Below are 17,783 nucleotides of genomic sequence, written 5' to 3'. Positions count from 1 at the left end.
GATGCAAGAGCAACCCTCTGGGGCAGATTGAGAGGTAGCCACTGAAGCGCAGACTCAGCTAAGGGGAGGGGAGAGGGTGTACCGCACCTGGCAAAGCCCACCCCTCGGCTGACTCCGTTGGCGTCCCTCAGGATCCGCGTGGAGATGACGTGGCCGAAGGGCTTGAGCATGGTCTCCAGCTCCTGCTCGTCCATGGACACCGGCAGGTTGGAGATGTACAGGTTGGTGGGGTCCTGCTCCTGTTGCTGTGGGGAAGAGAAGCAGGAGATTGGTCTGGCTGAGTGAACAGGCTGCAGCGCCAGTCTACGCCCAAGGACGCAGCCTTCATACAGGCTATTAGAGCAGAGTGCATTGCTGACCCAAGTCAAGTGCTGCTTTTTTTCCCCTTCTTCTCACGCAGCTCACAGAAATCCCAGGAGAGCGGAGAGAGCATGACAGCGAACGCACCGCCTGCCTAAACTTTGAAAATGAGTTCCTGAGGACAATAACATCCTCTGTGTTTAAGGACTCTGTTTCAGGCCGGTTTCGTCATCTGGAGAAATTAGCAAAATCCTGCCTGACAGTTCCTGTCAATTTTGTGCAAGCAGAATATGCAATCCCGGGCATTAACATCTCAGCAAAATATGTCAGCTGTCAGCCGCACATTGGCAAGGAAACTGGACTTAAATACATACGACATATGTACCACTTGCACTATAGGCAGTTTATATGTAATAATTCACTGTGTAAAACAGGGGAAATATTGGCTCTTAATCAGTTGTTCTGACACAACAGTCCTGCATAAAACACCCATGATTTAGGCAGGATTCTAGGTACGTATATATCTCCAGCTTCTCAAGAGCAACACTCATTAAAACTAGCACATTCATAATTATTTAGGCTGAAAAGACTGAAATATTTAATCCTTCGTGCGGTACAAGTAGGATGTCCTTCACTGCACAAATAACAGTCAGTGTATTTCACAACATAGCTGGCAGCCTGGTAGCAGATAATTCATTCATTTATGCAGCGATAAAAACGGAATGCAGTGCCGTTGATATAAATGGACTCAAAAGCAGTAGTCAAAAGATCGGATGCAAGTTCTGTGGGCGTTTTTTAAAATCTGAAAGTTGGTTAATTTGATGTACTGAGCGCACATACAGACAACTGCTTACTTACTAATCTTGGTAATGTATGTCCAACCAATTAGCTCTCCTGGACCAAATAACTTTCCATTGGCTCGCAGAAGCTACCCTGGAGCCTTTCGGGTGCGAATCCGCCGAGCTGAATCGCTGGAACATCATTTATCAGCATTATCGCGGATCTGTGCCCCTGGAGTGGATCTGCAGATATCCCAGGGATGACTGCATCCGTATACATAATCAAGAGTCTCACAGACGGGCCTTTAATGGCGGCTTGACTCAGTTAGCCGGGACCTCCATATCCATCAGACGAAGAGAGGCGGCGGCGACATGAAAGTTACCATGGCACATAAATGTTGGAATTTGAACCTTGCATTATGTGGAAGCTCCCCATATCTGTAAAATGGGTGCTTGTGAGGCGCTGAGGGAAGGGCACCATTAGGGGATTCCTCTGCACTCCATGACTGTACTGCATAACACCTCATGACATGCGACTGAACCTATGCATGCAAGCATAGACTCTGTGACCACAACACCTTCTTTCATCAGGTATAGTACCTGTAGACGACATGAAATCAATATGATTGTGTGTACATACGAGCATGAACAATTTTTGTGCGGTTGTTTGCCCGTGTGTTTCCGTGTGTACATGCATGGACATGCTTTTGCGTGTGTGCGTGTGTGTGTGTGTGTGAGTGTATGTGTGTGTGTGTGTGTGTGCGTGTCTGTGTGTGTGTGTGTGTGTGTGCATGTGTTCCTGTGCTGTTGGCCAGAAAGCCGAAACGATCCCGAGTTTGAGAAGGAAGGCTGGAGAGGCCGTGTGAAATGAAGGGCTCGGCGCGGGGGGGAGGGAGGGGGGGCCCTGGCCGCTGATTTAATTCTGCCTAATACCGGCCCGGCTCGCCGTAAATGAAACGGTAATTGAGAAGCGAGAGCGGGCTAAGGAGCAGCCGCGGCTGATCCCGCGCAGAGGAGCCAGGTTAATGGAAAGCCCGCAGGCCGCCCAGCTCCTAATGATGATAATTCCTCCACTTCCCCACCAGGATGAGAAAGGCCCCCCTGTCTCCCCCCCAGGATGAGAAAGGCCCCCCTCTCTCCCCCCCAGGATGAGAAAGGCCCCCCTGTCTCCCCACCAGGATGAGAAAGGCCCCCCTCTCTCCCTCCCAGGATGAGAAAGGCCCCCCTGTCTCCCGCGCGCTGAGCGATGGCAACCCTCTGAAAGGCTGATGGCCGGAGCCCGTGGCTTCATATTTAAAGTCTGTTCTGTTCGCCTCCCCCAAGCTATGTCAATAAATAAAGAGGTGGGTAGAGGGAGAGAGAGAGTGAGTGAAACAGAGAGAGAGAGAGAGAGAGAGCAGAATTGGGACACTCAATACCCTTTTTTAATACAGTGGTGCTAAAGGTAGGCAGTTGGAAGTCCAGTGCTCTCCCATGGGTGCAGTGCTCTTATTAATTGATATGATAAAAGAGAAACAGATGGGCTTTTACAAGAGTTATATTTCACAGCCCCCCGCCCTCCCTAACTTCCCTGTCTGCTCTGGTGAGGGGGGGGGGGGGCCTTACCGCTGCTATTAAAGTGTGATATTACAGCCCAGTCAGCTCAGAAAGAGGACTTGAAGGGTTATTAAAGCAGCACTGCTAGCCTTCTCTAAAGGACTGTCAAAAGTGCATGGCTGGACTCCAGGCTGGGTGGAGGAGTCTGGTGTGTCTGACTCCAGCATTACCACATCCTCATCCTCCACAATTCTTTGGTTGCAAATGAATGCAATACCATTAGCTTACACTATATTAGCTTCTATTACCTTCTTATACATTAGCTTCTCATTAAGTTTCAGTTATAATTGTACTATGTACAATCTCAAAGACAAGTACCACATTGGTTAATGCCCCACTCGCCCTCAGACACAGACCCTGAGGCGAACGCCAACGACACAGGGAGAGAGGGAGCGAGAGAGCAAGAAAGGGAGCGCGAGAAGGGGGACGTGCGTATCCTCGCTCAACATCAAAAGTGCCTCAGTTTCAAATGTCAAAAGTCTGGGAATTTTAAAAAATCCCACAAAAAAAGCACAAAACAAAAGCGACGCACAAAGCGCTGTCAATCAGCGGCCCGCTTTGATGCGCCCCCCGCCCCGGCGATGGGCCTCCCCGGCACCTCCGCGCGGGATCAATCAGTCAGACGCGTCCCCCTGCAGTTCCACCCCCGCGCCACACGGGGCGCTGCGCGACGGCCGTGACGGGGAGGTGATTAACTGCATTGTGTTTTTAATAACCTTTTCTGCACTCTGAGCCTCTGACCGCCCGAGGCAACGACGAGCGCGCTCCAGTCATGTGACATCCGCAGCCGTGCCGTTGCTATGTCACCCCCCGCGGCCTGAAACTTCAATTCAGACTTTCTGCTGAAAACACAGACGGTATCAGGTGAGCCCTGAGGATGACTTCAGCTGCATTTGAATATTTGAATAGTGAAACTAAATTAGGACCAAATGGAACTGAAGCGAACACGACTATGACAACATCATAAACTGCTGACTAAAATTTATTTTGCCTTCCGTGTTTCTCCATCTCTCTTTCCAATAAGAAATCTGCATAAAAAGTTACCCAGAATGTGAAGATAGATAAACGTCACGGCCTGTCGTACTTCTAGACTCAATCCGTCAAATCTGTGTGCGGATCGATCCATCACTTGGCTTCCCGACTGAGATCTAGGAAGCTCCCGCAATTGAGCCCTGTATTTGGCTGCGGGACAAAACCATTCTGCCACAGAAAATCCAACCCATAATTCTCAATACAGCGCAAGAAAAAACAGAGGAAAATAATTTTACTCTGGACTGAATATGCAGACAGAAGCTCATAGATCACGCCATTCTGGCTTGCCGAAAGATAGCAAGACATCGCCTATCAATTTTACCACTTTAGTGACTGTTACAGGTTAGGAAGCCACTGCCTGCCAGTTCGTCATTGAATTGCATTCACGCAACGGGAACATTACCAATACGGAATTCCTTATCCTAACACAAAGAGGATTATAAGGTGCAATTAATGTTCTTTATTTTTCAGACAATGGATGAACATGTGTTGTGACCATAGATAGGATATTCCGCAGGATATTCCATGCAGTGTACAAAGCATTGTGATTTATAATTAATCATTTTTGAATGTCACCAGCAAAACAAACATACTTTTGTTTGGAAGAGGCATCCAGCATTTGGCTTAGCTTTCCTTCCTATCCAGTGAAATATTAATTGGGCGGGGAGGGAGACTGCTGGGTGGAATGGCTCAGCTTTGTTGGCGGGGCTCCGGAGTGGGAAAGCACGTGCTGTTCATGGCAGAAATAAGGCTTCACACACATAGCTGAGGTCTGCTATTAATTCTCTCAACACACACACACACACACACACGCACGCACGCACAAGTGCACAGAAGCACACACACACACACCCATACACACACACACACGCACAAGTGCACAGAAGCACACATACACGCACACACGCATGCACGCACGCACAAGTGCACAGAACCACACATATACACACACACACACACACACACACACACACGCAGGCACGCATGCATAAGTGCACAGAAGCACACATACACGCAAGAACGCTGAGTGCAGGCACGCATGCACATACACACAGAAATGAACGCACAATCTCCATTATCATTACCAGTGGACATCCTCTTCTGTCATGCCGTTTATTCGCTGTGAGAAAATCGCACTATGTGAACGAGCGTCACCTCAACAGGCCTTCGTAAGGCACACGTAAACGCGACAGGCTCTTGCTGCAGGCCTCTGAGTCCAAGTTGAGAATGAAGACGTGGGGAGCGGTCCGTTTGATGATGCTAACCTTTAGCAAAGCACTGGTCTCCAAAGCCCTCTCAGCCCCGCCCGAGATCAGCAGGACGGGGTGATGGAAATGCTTTCTTCAGTTCTGCTTCCACGAGGGTTCTGCAGAATTTCCTACTCATCTTTTTTTTTTTTTGCCTGTCTTGTATGGATTCGTGCTTTGGTGTTATTGTTTGGTGTGCCTCAGGGCTCCCCTGGGCTTTCGGGCTGAAAGCCCGTGCGGCAGGACACAAGAGGCACTGAAGCCTGACATATAAAAAGCCATAGAAGATGTGTTCTCCTGGCTGCCGCGGTATGCAGCAGGCCCTGACACATTTATGCCACAGTAGGCCCTGACATATTTATGCCCAGAGGGAATCACATCTGAAGTGCAGTAGTGTGGACGGTGTGACATGCCCTTCCCGCAGGAAACGCACCCCTGTCTCTGGGAAGCCATGGTCTCACTGTGCACAACACAGGTCAATGTACAGGCTGTGCAATTCTGTGCTGACAGTCCAGCAAGGGAGGATGCTGGATAGTCTTAAGAAAAAGGTTTTTAATTAGCACATTTCTAATAGAATCATAGAATCAACCGATATGTTTTTTGTTTTTTTCATGTGAATGGAATTTGACATAACAGGTAGAACAATGGCCTCTATTTTTGGCTTTGGTTGGGTGCATTTCAGACACCTGTAAGAACTTGAAAGTAATGGAAATCAAACGCAATAAAAATCTAGGGTACAGCATCAATGCATATTCTGTACTGCACAGTGCTCATTCTAATTTCCACTTGATGAAATGCAGTTTATCTCTTAAAATATAATTTTGTACAAAAATAAAATGAATACACGGGAAATGAATACAAGTGTGTGCAGCATTCAGAATAACTTCTCTTTATCACGGTATTCTCAGCTAGGCTGTATATTTTCACTGACAGTACTAAACAAATCATTTTGAAAGATTTTGTTGCTTAACGTTTCATTAAAGAAAACAGCCATTACCGGTATGAGCAGCATCAGGTTGATGAGGGACTGCTAATGGCAGATTAGCATAAGTAAATAAAGAGACAAGCACATGTTTTGCTCAATGAGCAGTTTGTCTTATCTAGAGTATGACCTGTGTACTGTAATATAGTGTGCTGGTGTACATGCATACATGAAACATACAGAAATTTGCATATAATCTCAAGCACACATGCGCACACATAAATGCACACACACACACAGCACACATGCAGAGCTTAGGCCTTTCTCAAAGAAGTAAAACACCTTTGCAGTATAACTCTCAGCCCTCATGCATTTTGATGACGGGTTAATGCAAATTTAAATGGGTCAATATGTGTTTCACTCGCTTCTTCATCACCTCTGATCTGATTCCATCTCTCCCTCAGTCAGCTAATATTCAAGAAATTAAAATTTTATGCCAGGCTCATATCAAAAATACATTATTAACTTGGAAGATCATTGCTTCCATTTAACCCTGCCTTTAAGCACAGAAACACAGCCGTGACTTATGCAATCTGACAAATATAAGCAGTGGTTTTCGTATTAGTACATATACGTGGAACCAGCTCCGACAAATTTATATCATTTACAAAGACATTTAAATGAAATGTAAGCTCTTAAAGTCTTTTTTAATTGCATTATTTATTTGGATTATGCTGCTGCCGCTGTGATTCTGAGATCATATTCAGCCGTGTGAAATAATTCATATTGTAATCTTACAGGGCAGAATTTCCTTTAAGATTTCATTGGTGAGAGGTTGGCCAGTTGCAGCTGTCTTAATCAGCCCTTCAAACCGCAGATGAACAGCGGGAAGCCTTTTTCTTCACAGAGGGCCGGCGGTTACTCCACGGATAACAGACCATTAACGTTTCAGCACGGTATGCCTGTGCAACCAGGGCCATCCCTGAGCTAATGGCTGGCAAGAAGAAACCATGGGCTGCTTTCCACGCTCCCTCTCCCAGGCCTGAACGGGGCCGCACTGGAGAGGGGTTAAGATATCTCTACGCTAGCCTCTTCTTAAATTAGCGCTGACGCTAAGCTCACCAGAGCCGCACACTGTAGCACCTCCTCACCTGTCCGCTGGCCATAATCAGGTCTGACTCTAATCGCGTCCGTGACACGGAGCAGCGATGTGTTTCGCACATCGGCGGAACAGCGGGGGCGTTCCGGCCCAGACGCGAGGGGAAAAACAGCCTCTCCACCAGGGCGATTTCGCGTGGAAAAAAAAGCCTTGCAATTTTTCAGAAAACGCATTTGTCAACAATGCTATGCATGTTCAAAGGCACGCCCAAGAGCACCTGCCAACTGAAAAATGGCTTCTCACATGGATTGTGTCTAATATCAGTTCAAAAAAATCAAATGGGCAAGAACTGTGACAGACAGAGATGCTGGTTCTGCTTGCATGTCCTTCATAACAGGGCAATTTATTAACCCTTTCCACTGACTAGAATCCTTCACAAGCCGAGAAAAAACATGTAAATATATCTCACGAAATCCACGACACAGACTCCATATTTTGCAAGCAGCATAACTTAATTTCTCAAACATATATGCAACCTCACTGGATGATTTTGGCATTTGCAATGATGAAAATGCGAGGTTACTGGTTATCAACAAATATGATTTTACATACGGTCATGATTGGTCTTCCTAAAACATGCTGGGGCTGCAGTTGGACTGAAACCCTGCAGAAGGAGGCTGCTGGTCCGCGTCCTTGGGGCAACCCACAGTGCGGCCCACGGTTCGGCCCGGAGCCCTCGGAGAGCGCCTGTTCTCTGCTAAAAGCTACGACCCTCCGAGGGAATTACGTGCGCAGCTCTAATGGCCTGCGCAGCTCTGCGCACCATAAAGATTAGCAGCCCGTGTCCTGCCAGCCCACCACTGTATTGACTCAATCAGGCTACTCTCTCAGAGCAGCACACTCAAGCTTCCCCCACAGATAGGAACAATCCACTGAAGGCACTATTCTACGCTGAGACAACCCCTCACACACACACACACACACACACACACACACACAGACACACACACACACACAGACACACGCACACACACAGGCGCACACACAGACACACACACACAGGGTGGGAGGACACACTGAGCAGAGCAATCTTTTGCACTCTTTAACTTCTTTCTGTAAGTGGCGGATACAGTGTCCAGTCATTGTCTGACTGGTTTCTCCATTGAAGAGAGCAGAGAAATGTGGAAATAGCCCTGTATACACATTGATGACAGGCTCCAAGGACCATGAAATCACAAAAGAGGGTCTTTTCCTTCCTCACGAAGCACAAAGGGGGAGTACGTAGCACGTTAATTTTCCTGTCCAATTTTCCTATCTGTGTTAAGAAGGTAATAACATGTTTCTGAACAAGGAAAATGTCACTAAGACATTGAACCTAAAAGCAGAGTAATGGTGAGAACAAGTGGGAGGGTAGGAGTTTCAGCCTGTCTAAGCACTCACCTGTAATATAAAATGAGTTTCTCCCTACTGTAGGTTGAATATGCTTTTTAAGAAGAGCAGAGTCTCCACTATGCATCCTTGCAATTTACTGTTAAGATCACTGAGATCAGAGAGTGCTTTATGAAGCACTGCAGAGTGCGGCTGATTCAGGATCGGGAGTGAGGGGGTCTCACACCAGGAGAACCCAGAACTGCGCTGTGATTAGTCAGGAAGAGGGAGAAACCCTCCAGCCTCCATTTTGTCAGAGAGCGTACGTGGTCACAAATCAAATCAGCCAAGTGAGTAATTTCCCCCAGAGCTCCAGCGCGATAAAGGATACGTGTGCTGGCTTCATTTAGCTCTGAACACAATCCAACACACACCTGCAACGTCCAGTTCATTGTCAATCCTTTTCCTCATGAGCATTTGAGGGAATTAGCAGCAGATGCGGCGAAGCGTTCACGAGCTGCAAGTCGTTCGCGGGCCGAAAAAAAAGCACACGGGCAACATGGAGCTCGGAGGACCGACGCGGCCACGCTCTCCGACGCAATCAAGAACAAAGACGTCAGCCGCGGCTTCCCCGAACCATCCGTCAGCGGCCCGCCGTTCATTCTCCAAACGTGTTTACAGGCGGCCAAATGAATTTATGATCCATCGCTTCGCCGTGAATTCTAAACCGGGGAAAACACATTAGGTATTGATGGAGGCTGTTCAGGAACATACAAAGGAAAACAGGGCGCAATTACGCCGCGTTCTCGCTCTGCTTGATATTCAGAGGCTTCGCCGCGCTCGCCGGCTCCCAGATTGGAAACAGGCTCCGCCTGGGCAGCCATGGCCGCGGCGGCGGCGGCGGCGCACGCGCTCGCGCGATGCATCGAGAGGAGGCGCCGGAGAACCCCGCTCCCGAGCATCTGAGACGGCCTCGCTCGCCGAACGGTGAAATATTGAAAAGAGTATCGAAATAGATTTTCAATTTTGCATGTGAACGCGGGGGGGGGGGGGGGGGGGGGGGTTGGGAGAGAGAAGCGAAGAAGCAGACGGCCTGTCCAATCCCACAGAGCTAAAGTTTGTCTTGATTCCGGCTGTGCGGAGGTGAAGGCGAGACTTGGTTGGAAAACCGGCCTCTGACAGAGCTGTTCTAACAACCTGTCTTTACAGAGTGGAGCAGAGGGACTGACAGATAGCATGCTAGCAAATTAGCCCTTATGAATCAGGATGCAAATGAGTCAAACTGATCAAGAAGAATTCACAATTAAAAGTTCATATTTCACTGAAACAGCAGATATTCAATATGCACTGCATCACAAAGACATCCAAAACAAAACAAAACAAAAAAACATGAAAAATATGATTGGCTGCACCTTTTCCAGTAATGGCCTGCTCTCAAAGCATCGCAAACTTGATCATAGCTGGATCGAACGCTTACATTGTGTAGGTGAATTTATTGAGCTGGCTTCTCTCTCTCCAGTTCTATCGACTCAACAAAGACTTCCACGAATTTCAGAAGAGCAGAATCCGCCCGTGGCGGTTCCAGTTATCCAGATCAGACTGGTGAGCGCACAGACAGCCGCCTCCTCCGTAGGAGGTTCCATCAGTTAATGTCTGGAGCCCTTCCTCTGTGCATCGGGGAGACATGACAGAGATGACCCAGGCTGGAAGCCAGAGACAGACAGAAACATTCAAAAAGATATCATCGGTCTTCACAGAGAGGGGCCCGCGAACCTTGGACTCAGTAACATATGTGTTTCGCGGTCTCTTATTATTATACAGGGAATAGTACGTTTCTTAAAACTTTTATAAAGCTGGAATTTTATGACTCAACACTACTTCACTCCTACCGCAATCTTGTGGCTGTATTTGTCTTCTGATATTCGTACACTCGAAGGCAAAAAAGGCTCTTCTAATTCTAATCTTGTGAACAGCGCAGAATTTGAAGTGTAGGGTTTGTCTGATGAATGCGGCTTTGCCGAGAAACGAGACTGACTAATTAATAAGTGTGGACACAAACTGCAGCGCGGAGACGAGAGCGTCTTTTAAGTGAACACAGATCATTAGCTCGCCCGCCCGTCTGGAGTGGCTTCTTGAAGGGGGCCTGTGTTCCGTCCTTTCGTTCCGGCAAAGGGACGCCAGGAGCTGATGTGATAACACGCAGCACAGCCCGGCTGGTAAAGACCAGCTCCAGCAGTGCTCCGCGCTTCATTACGCTGTCAATCACGTTTTCTTCTATTTACTTAAGCGCAGAGCGTGATATTTCAATTAGCTGTGGACCGCGCGCGCTCGGTACGTTGCGTTTTAAGCTGTGGCAGGTTTCAACGATCCTTCCCACAAGTGCAGAAGCCTGAACTTCTGGCTCTCCGGGAGCCCGACGGGACCTCTCTAGGACCTGGGGGACGCAGCGGGGGAGGCGGGTGAGCTCTGGCAGGCCTTCGCCAGGCAGTGCAGCTTGTTCCTGGCTGCGCTCCACCAGCAACAAGCCGGAGGGGCGATGACGTGTGGTCTGGCAGAAAGCTGTCGGGCGCTGCGGGCTACAGTTACATGACACAACACAGGGGTCCACAAATAAGGCTTTGTCTGCGTTCTTTTATGTTTTGGTCGTGTGCTGCTTTGGGTTGGGAGACACGTGGATAAAAAAGGCCCTTCTGCAAAGGCAGGACACAAATGGTGTGCCAGTGTAGGCATGTTGACCTTCATTTATCTCAATGCTGCATCTCTCCCTGGGCCAGATCCTACAACACAGAATCCCACAGGGATTTGTTGCAAAAAAATGCAGCAAAGGTATGGTTATGGATGTTGCTTCGTAGTTGCTGTTTCTGTAGTTGTGGCTGTAGCTTTTGAACATGTCATTGTGTATGTTGTTATTGTTGTCATGGAGGTGTAGGTTGTTTCTTTTAGTCTTGTATCAGTCGACCTGGAAATTGTTATTGTGGTCAGTCTGGATGCTGTGGCTGCGGTTTCTTTCGCCTTTGTCATACCTCTGAGTGTTATTGTGATTGCTGTAGTATTTCAGCGCTTACTGTAGTATGATCTTGTGGCTATTGCAGTGTTTTGGCTATGGCTGCCATTGCTCTTTCTTTCATGTTGATGTTTTGATGCCCGTTGCTGGACTGTGGAAACCCAGGTCACATGACTGCACAGTTTGCCGTTGATCCCGTCAGCCTCGGCACACAGGCTGGGCCACATTCCCAGTCCCCTGCTGCTAAAATTAGAGTGATTGGAATCATACGATGCCAAGTTAATTGGGAAGGAATGCAGACGGGGCTGTGGGCTTTTCCGAACTGGATCAGCTGGAAGAGGAGAACATGAAGACAGACGAGAGAGACAGAGACAGATGGGGGGGCGAGAGAGAGAGAGAGAGAGAGACAGAGAGAGAGAGGGAGAGAATGAGAGAGAGAGAGAGAGAGAGAGAGAGAGAGAGAGAATCATAGACAGAAAGAAGGGCAGTCACGCATTTCTTTTGCACATGCTTCACTGCACACAGTGGAGAAAAGAATGTGCAGGTTTTGTTGGATGGTGCTGAGATATATACATTTTGAAGAAATTAGTCGCTTTTCAGGCTGTGACAGTATAGTACACTATAGTACATATACAGGCATAGTAAATAATGCTGCTTCCCATGATTTAATTAAATTTAATCTTAGATATTATTATTATTATTTTCATTACTACTACGAGTAGTAGTACTACTAATATTTGTTATTATAATGTTAAGTACATCTACTAAAATAGGTCTCAAGCTCAGTGTTAATTTTCAAAGGTATTATGTAATAAAAAGTTTGTCACAGCGTGAGTTGCAGTGAATTTTCCAGGCACATTGGTTTCTACTCCCGTTTTGTGATTTACAATGTCAAGAAATCAATGACGATGTCAAGCTGATTATTTCATTCTGGAACACTATATAGTTTGTGGTCTTTTTAGCATGTGTCATGAATCAAAGCGGTTTATATAAAATCCAATTTTGCTATACTGAAAAGATCCAATCTGATACAGAAAAAATATGATTTTGTATCATATTATAGGGGACAGCGGGGAAATAATTAACAGTTTTCGTATTTGGCTCAATTCTGAAAATATTACTGGAGATAGATTAATTAAAAAAAAAATACAAACAACCTACATCTCTTGGCTATGGTTACACACTGCAATGAAATGTCTGGGACCAGGAATATGAATATTCAGTGAAATAGGGTTCCAGAAAATATCAGTGCCAACCAACCCCAGTGCCAGCCAGCCACAGTTTCCCCAGGTTGCATACTCTAGTTCTTTCGGTCAGTTGTGGTATAAACGAAACAATCCTTTAGATTTAACCCCGCAAGGGGGGTGTCTCCACTTTTGCCTGGCTAGCAATCCCAGCAAGCTAGCACACTGTATCAAAACTATGCAACGTGTTAGTCACAAAAATACTGTTTATGGTTACATAAATTTGGATTCCTTGACATACACACACAATGCAGTGGTCAAAAAACACTTTACAAAACAGACTTTTGGCAATATCTCCTGAAATATTTATTGAAATCTGCCGCCGTGCGTTGGAGACATAGAGAGGGTGTTTCTACGTGTTCAACCTTAAATTACTCACTCAAGCTTGATGCATCCACCTAAAAAGTCTTTGTTACATTTTGCCCCCTGTTAGTTTTGACCGTGCTCTTGCCTACATATCTATATACGAGCACACAATTTGCTTAGTAGAGCAATAGGATTTTAGCCAATGACCATGTGATATTTCAGACACATGTATCATATTTTCTTCCAGTGCAGACGTAGGGGAATAGTCACCGTCCACCAAATTGAGACATGAACAATCATGTTCCCTGCATCAATCCAAAATGGCCATGATTAACAATCGTGTGCAAAGGAAGAACAGCAGATAAACAATACGAGATGTCAAGCCAGACTATCCCTTGAATTTTAATTGTCTGAAAGTCAGGGCTGGCTCTGGAAGTGATGCCTGGGGTAAGATGAAAGTTCCACTTGAAAGTCAGTCTGATTGTCTTTTGTTTATGCATCTACACCATCAAATTGTTTCCACCTTTCAAACTCTGACAGGAGTTCTTTATTAAAGTGTGACACGAGGAGGCTCGAAGCAGTACTCAGAGTTACGAAACCACAGAGGTTAGAACCCTATAAAATCAAGTCAGTTTCCTTGTCATTACTGACAGGGTACACTGTCTTACTGTTAGGAGGTACTGTAGATGCATTGAGTGTTTTTCCTCACCAAAGTCCTCTCAAAATATTATTACGTTTTTTTTTTAACTTGTTTTCTAAACAGCATGTCTACGAAGCTGCCATAGAGAACACTTACTGAAACCCATTCCGAAATCTGAGAAAAAATACAAAAAAGAAAAAAAAAGAAAAATATAAAGCAATTACTATCCATTACCGTGCCCACTATATCTTTAAAACCTCTGAATATTTGTATATGTGTTGCACTGTTTCCCTACTGCATGAATGTCTTTGTGGTGTTCTTGCAATAATACATCCTCTCTCCTCCTTACAGAATGCAATTAGTGCTGCCGAGGCCTGATCCCCAGCTGACACAGGCTCATTAAATTCCACCGGCATATTTTCGCTTGCTTGCTGGTATTAATCATACTTTCAGAACTTTAATTCTTTGGGAAAATGTTTATTTTTAAAAACAGGAAGCTCTCTCTCTCTCTCCGTCTCTCTCTCTCCCTCTCTCAAGGTCGGGTCCAGCAGGGGTATTTGCTAATTGGATGCATGGAGGCACTGCCTTCCGAAAAGATCTCAGGTCGATGACACCATCACCTCCCCGATCTCCCACTGGCTCCCAGACATGCCTCATCCTACAGGCATAGGATCCACACACCTTCCATGCTGTGAAATTTACACGCTTCCGACAGCTGGACTTCAACATTATCATCTCTCACAAATTGCTTGGTTTCACTGGACACAGTCTTGCCTCAGTAACACACACAAAGACACACACACACACACACACACACACACAGGTGCACACACATGTCCAAACACACACACACACAAACATACACACAAGCAAAACGGAAATACTATACTATAATACACATTGTGGATGACAAGCTGCGTTTCTGGAAGAGATGCCGTTTCTGCTATTCTTCACTCAGTTAAGTGGCCTCAGCAATTATTTGCTTAATTGCACTTAACTGAAGCCATCATTTTCACAGGGTGCATTATTTGCATGTGCTGGTCCAGGTGTGGATGAGATACTGATGTGGAGGTAACTGAAACCTATAGGACACTGGTTCATGAGGACTGGAGTTGCTCATCTCCAGCACACATGAATGGCCACACGCATAACTCACTGTGCTTCTCTTGCCAAAGCAACTGGAGGAACAGCGTTCCGGATGAAACGCATTTCAGACTCTCTGCATGTTAGAATACGACAGGTTCTGTGGTTGAGGACACAAGGAGCCTCAGGGTTAATACTGGGCGGGGGAGGGGGGTGAGGGAGAAGGGAATTTCACACTTTTTTCCTCTCCCAGGGTGCGGCGCTAAAGTAGTCCCGCAGCCCGATCTTAATGACCTGCGCTTCCTGCTGCGTTCGGAGAGGGGGTGTGCGCAGTCAGCACACTGGGGGTCAGCACGCTGGGGGGGGGGGGTCAGCACGCTGGGGGTCAGTACACTGGGGGGGGGGGGGGGGTCAGCACGCTGGGGGGGGTCAGCACACTGGGGGTCAGTACGCTGGGGGTCAGTACGCTGGGGGTCAGTACGCTGGGGGTCAGCACACTGGGGGTCAGTACGCTGGGGGGGGGTCAGCACGCTGGGGGGGGGGTCAGTACGCTGAGGGGGGCAGCACACTGGGGGTCAGCACGCTGGGGGGGGGGGGGTCAGCAGGCTGGGGGTCAGCACACTGGGGGTCAGTCAGCACGCTGCGGCCGCGTGTTGGCAGGATGCCAGGGCGTTCCGCTCCGCTCCGTTGCCAGGCCCAGGCTTTAATTGCGATTTGTCCACCTCTCTCTTCGCCCGGATACCTGCGCGAGCCGCGAGCTCCAGCGGAACGCCTCCCGCGCTTCAGAGGCTCCTTCTATCACCATGCAAACACTGCGGTGAAATCACCTGACCTTTCCGCTGGCTCATGCATAATGCAGTCACCTGCTGAATTCTGAAACCGCTCTTTGACACTGTGCTCCGCTGCAGATTTGTCAGCGTGTGATGTACGGCCAGTCGTGGTTTTCTTTCTTTCTCCTGCGCGGTTGTTTCACCGCTGTCGGCCGAGGCTTCACCGGAACAACTGTCGGCACGTCGTGCGCAAGATCGCTTGGAAAGAATGCACGCCATGCCAGTGCAGATATCACGATGCGTATCGCCACATATCAGTTATTCAAGGAATGATTTCTCACAGTCTCAGAAACACATTTACTCTAGAAATGGGTAGATGTGCGTTTCTGTGGAAGCTGGAAGATGAGAAGAGTATATTCTGGATGTCTGAGTTAATATATGCAAATATACACCAGAAATACAACACAAAACATCCACGCATCCATCCATCCCAAACACACCATTCATTTTTCATAAAGATTATCCATGTAGAACACACATGGTATATAATAAAGCAGAGTGTTGGTACTGTATGGGTATGGGTTGTGCCGTAATGTGACAGATGCCTACTGCCTCCTATCTCAATACAGAGATACTGGCACAGATTTCTAAAATACCACGTCCATGACAGCCGATGAGCGGAAACAGTGACCCGGTGACCCCTGGACAGAGAAGCAGTGCTAAAAGAGAGACCCAGCTCCATAATTATCACACGGGGGCCTTACCGAAAGCTACGCCACCCTCCCCTGCGGCGTGGGGGCAGATGACGTTCTGAGTGACTGCATCGCTTGAGCCGCGGCGCTGCGGACACGCTAAGACCGCACGCCGATCTCCGAACGCGGCGCACGGCTCGGTGAACTGATTGGTTCCGCCGCGATGAGAATGAACACCCTCTCTCAGGGTGCGCAAGGCCGAAGGAATAAAACATCCGCAGAAATCTGCTTCTTTTCCCAGTGTGGCGGGCACTCTCATCCATGACCTCTTGCAAACCTGATTTATTTTGGTTGCTTGTTATCTATTTATATATAGCTGGATATTTTTCCTATTTTTTCAAGATAACAACAGTCCAGCGCCCAGGCATGGAACCTGCACTATGTAGGTTAGAAGTTCGGGTTCTGTAACCGCTATACTAATTGATGCCTCAGATAAAGACAAGCCACTTTGCACGTCTCCATGGTGATATGCAGCCTCGTCTCTGATGGGCTCCCGGGTTCAGACTTTCCAGTAGCGAAACGACAGACGCTGTCTGGGCAGTAATGAGTACACTGTCTAAGACAATGAGAGTACGTCCTGTAGCCCTGTCATGCTAATGACCTGGGAAGCACTTTGAAGCTCTCCTTGCAGTAATGGTGACTATGAAGCACTCTTTTTTTTCAGGATCCCCTGAGGGATTCATTAATGGAACAAGTGCATGGATAGGAGAACTGAGGAAAGATGGTGCTCCAAAGTGCAAAGCGTCAGAATGCAACTCTACTGGGAAGCGACGTTTAGCTGTCATGTGTGGAGTAGCGGCGGAGCGCTACTTTGACTAAGAGGCTTAACGTATGAAATTTACCAGTGAGAACCCAGTAGAGTAACTGAGCAGAATGTATGACATACCAATCACCCTGACTTACTTGCCAATAAGCATGCATGGTAAATGTACTGTGACTGAGGACTAGACTTACATGCAGAAGGTTTCAGGCTCAAACACTGAACGGAGCACTGATGCTATGTTATTGGATAAGGAAGCTGAAGTTCTCTCAAAAACACACTCAGCGTTATAACTGGGAACAAAAGGCAAACATGTGAGGTACAAGTCGCAAGCTGTCCCAGATAATGTTGTCTGATAAGAAAGAAAATACATAATAGGATCATTTAGAAGCCCGTGTGGTGTTATATCAAAGCCTGCGCGCTAGATTACATCTTCAAATCTGGGTTCAAAAGTTGAAAATGAAATATGTATTGTCTGCAGCTGCAGTTTGCTAAAAGCTCCCACTTTTACAGCACAGCTCGTAGGCTTCTACTGAGAGCTCTAGTGTCACCACCAGTAACCCAGAATGTGATTTCTCATAGACTGGGAGCACAGATATGTTAGATGTTTCAGTTTGACACTAAAACCAGAGATTAACCAATTAGTTTACTTATATTTAATGTAGAAACCTGATCGCACACACAATCGCTATTTTATATGCTTATCCAAATTTATCCATGAACGCAAAATGCACGTACAATGATTTTCACATACCTGGACATACACACATACATGTTTAAAATTTCTACAAGCATGTACACAAGCACCTGCGTGTTGATTTCACATTTTAACAGTCCTGAAGAAAACCAGATTTTGCCAGTTGCTAATACACATGTAAGGT

The 17,783-nt window shown here is 47.0% G+C and overlaps 1 protein-coding gene across 2 annotated transcripts in view; it reads right to left on the bottom strand.

Annotated features, from left to right (window-relative positions):
- Positions 1-17,783, bottom strand: part of LOC118233780 (RNA-binding motif, single-stranded-interacting protein 3-like) — a 161,834-nt gene that overhangs the window by 58,225 nt on the left and 85,826 nt on the right. For both annotated transcript variants that reach the window (XM_035429718.1, XM_035429717.1), the window contains exon 5: positions 88-245. In XM_035429718.1, coding sequence (XP_035285609.1) covers positions 88-245 — 158 coding nt within the window. The remainder of the gene's footprint in view (positions 1-87; positions 246-17,783) is intronic.

Source organism: Anguilla anguilla, chromosome 8 (assembly GCF_013347855.1).
Source record: "Anguilla anguilla isolate fAngAng1 chromosome 8, fAngAng1.pri, whole genome shotgun sequence".
In the NCBI taxonomy this organism is placed as follows: Eukaryota; Metazoa; Chordata; class Actinopteri; order Anguilliformes; family Anguillidae; genus Anguilla; species Anguilla anguilla.
This window is presented reverse-complemented; position numbering and strand designations above follow the sequence as displayed.